Genomic DNA, 2,966 nt, shown 5'->3' on the forward strand with positions numbered 1-2,966 from the left:
CTCACCCAACACCTCACCACTCACCGCCCCCGACATGTGGGCCATATTCATGCTGACACGGTACGTGAGCACAAGATACGTCTGGATACGAAAGAACCGTATCTGCACGCATAGGCAAGTTATGTGACCGCAATGACGTATTTTACAACTTTTAGCACCAAACTGAACATCATATGCAAGTTATATGACTGCCATTAATATTACCTCATTGTTTTTCTCTTGATCTAACACTTGGGCATGAAGATAAATTTTTAGGTTCATCATGCAACGTGCTAAAATCAAGTAGCACATTCAATTAATTTGAGGATAAGTTAGTTGACTGTGTAGGTTGAGAATGAGGTAATATCACTTGGAGTCACAGAACTTGCGTCGTATGTTCAATTTAGTGCTAGAACTTTAAAAATACGGTTTTGTAGTCACCTAACTTGATTTAAGCGTGCGGATACGATTATAATACGCGTATGTGAGTGTATCTATGTGTATTGACCCACCTGTCAGTGAGTTGAAACTGGGCATGATGTATTTTTTTTACAAAAAAAACACCGTCATATTTGTACAGAAAACACCGTCGATGACAAATCAATGTGCTTTTTGTGCTCTCTACGTTCTCCCATGGACAGTGATTATACAGCAGCATGGTCAACTCATGACCACCACAGAGCAGCGTCGGCCTCTTCTTCGCTCAACCTCTCGCTCCCATACGGCTAAGGTTTTGGCCGGAGAGCACATGGAGCATGCGGGAAGAGACCTCCTGTTCCGAGGACGTGGATCCTCCTCCGCCTCCTTCATGCACATGCCCTATAATAAAAAGTAGTTTGAGGCGTTTATATTTTTCTTTCTTCTCAATGCAAGCTATCAATAGTGGGTCTCATCAAAGAATAGATAATAAATACTTCACTACACATGCATCATTTGTTAAAGACCGCCTATCCGAGGAATACAAGAAACTTGACATTTATTGGCGGCAAAGGTATGCTTATCGGCTCTGCAAGCTTGGCGAGGGCAACACCTCTTTCCTTCACGCTGGCGCGTCTACCCGCCTTTGTAAGAATCAGATTCAAGTCCTGCATGCGGATGGGTCGCTCATTTTAATCATGGCGACAAAGCTAGAGTGCTAGCGGACTTTTATTCGTCTCTCCTGGGCACTGCCGCCCCCTCTTCATGGAGCTTTGACCCTCACTGGTACTTGGCGCGCGTGCCCGCCTGGATGATCTTGAGAGGCCTTTCACCCTGGAGGAGATCAAAGTGGCGGTCTGGGCTATGCGGTCCAACTGTAGCCCCGGTCCGGACGGGTTTGGCCCTGCCTTCTTTAAGAGCTTTTGGGACATGGTTTCTCTGGACTTGTTGGACTTCTTGAATGATTTCTACTCTGGTGATGCGGACCTGGATGGTGTTAATCGTGCTCTTATTACCCTGCTGCCTAAGTGTGACATGGTGCTCTCAGCGGATGGATTCCGACCCATTTCCCTCCAAAATTGCATCATGAAAATCATCTCCTGAATCTTGACTACACGGCTGCAGAAGTTTATTGAGCTTTTGGTGTCCTTCGAACAATCTGGGTTTATTGCCGGGAGATGCATTGCAGATAATTTCTTGAATGCAGCGGGTTTGGTCCAGAGCTGCCGTCTTCGAAAGGCACCCACGATTGCCCTCAAGTTGGATTTCAAGAAAGCCTTTGATTCTGTTAGCTGGGACGCTCTGGGTGTAATCATGCAGGCACGTGGGTTCGGTGACCGGTGGTGTTCTTGGATCCATAATATCCTTACCACTGGCAAAACGGCGGTGTTGTTGAACGGGGTCCCCGGTAGGTGGATTCAGTGTAAAAAAGGGCTGCGACAAGGGGACCCTATGTCGCCCTACCTCTTCTTGATAGTTGCGGACCTTCTCCACCAATTGATTGTGAAGGATGACTCCGTTGATCGGTTGCTGCATCCCCTTGTCGACGACCTGCCCTGTCCTGTTGTTCAGTACGCCGATGATACCCTCCTGTTGGTCCGTGCTGATCGTGGGCAGCTCTCTCGGCTAAAGTCTATTTTGGATGCCTTCTCTGCTACCATGGGGCTAACTATCAACTACCACAAAAGCACCTTCATCCCAATTTGTGTTGACCCTGCGCACGTTGCCCTGCTAGCTGCGGACCTTGGCTGCCCGTTGTCGACGTTCCCCCAAACATACCTCGGCCTGCCTCTCTGTGATGAAAAATTGCCTGCTAGCGCCATGGATTTCTTGCCAATCAAGATTGAACGTCGCATACCTGGATGGCGCACACACACTCTTGACCAGGGGAGCCGTTTGACGCTTTCTTCTGTGGTTCTGGCTGCGATCCCCACTCATGCCATGACAGTTCTACCCCTCCCCAAAGGCGTTGTAGCCAGGATGGACCGCCCCCGCCGGGCCATGTTCTGGAAAGGGGCGAGTGAGTGCTCCGGGGGAGACTGCCAGGTTGCATGGCATGAGGCTTGTCGTCTCCGCTCAGAGGGGGGGCTTGGATTGATCGACATTGAGGTCCAGAACACATGTCTCTTGCTGAAGATGGTCCATAAAATCTTCAGTGGCGTTTGTACCCCCTGGACTACCTGGGCGCGCCGTTGGTACTTGGGTGACCGTCCCGCGGCTTCGACATCCTCTTGGAAGGCGTTCGCCTCCCTGGTCCCTCTCTATCGTTCCCTAACTTCTGTAAGGATTGGGGACGGGGTGGGCACGTCCATCTGGCATGACAACTGGACCTCTCTCGGGGCCTTGGCGGCCGCTCTTCCCGCCGCGTACACACACTGTCTCCACCCCAGCGCAACCTTGGAGGATTTTGGGCGGCTTGGTCCCGATGCAATTCCTATGCATGATCGTCTGTCTAGGTCTGCTGAGTTGGAGCTCCACTTACTTCGGTCCGCGCTTGCTCGCGTGCGTTTCTCTTCGACAAATGATGAGCGGACACTCGCTTGGGGGGGTGTCTACAGTTCAAGGTGGGT

General features: G+C 50.5%; 1 protein-coding gene across 1 annotated transcript; it reads left to right on the forward strand.

Moving 5' to 3' along the window:
* Positions 1 to 1,848: 1,848 nt before the first annotated feature.
* LOC147982270 (uncharacterized) lies at positions 1,849 to 2,603 on the forward strand. Its single transcript, XM_087516256.1, has 2 exons — positions 1,849 to 2,442; positions 2,553 to 2,603. Exons 1-2 carry the CDS (start codon positions 1,849 to 1,851, stop codon positions 2,601 to 2,603), a joined length of 645 nt encoding a protein of 214 aa, XP_087372382.1.
* The last annotated feature ends 363 nt before the right edge of the window (positions 2,604 to 2,966 follow it).

The sequence above is a fragment of the Triticum urartu genome, chromosome 3A (assembly GCF_056163025.1).
Source record: "Triticum urartu cultivar PI428250 chromosome 3A, HENAU_Tu73, whole genome shotgun sequence".
Taxonomy (NCBI): Eukaryota; Viridiplantae; Streptophyta; class Magnoliopsida; order Poales; family Poaceae; genus Triticum; species Triticum urartu.

Excerpts from the sequence above, each read along its gene's own strand:
- LOC147982270 (XM_087516256.1), top strand. The coding sequence starts at position 1,849 with ATGTCGCCCTACCTCTTCTTGATAGTTGCGGACCTTCTCCACCAATTG. Across the intron at positions 2,443-2,552 it reads GCTCCGGGGGAGACTGCCAG|TGGCGTTTGTACCCCCTGGA; the intron begins GTTGCATGGCAT and ends TAAAATCTTCAG.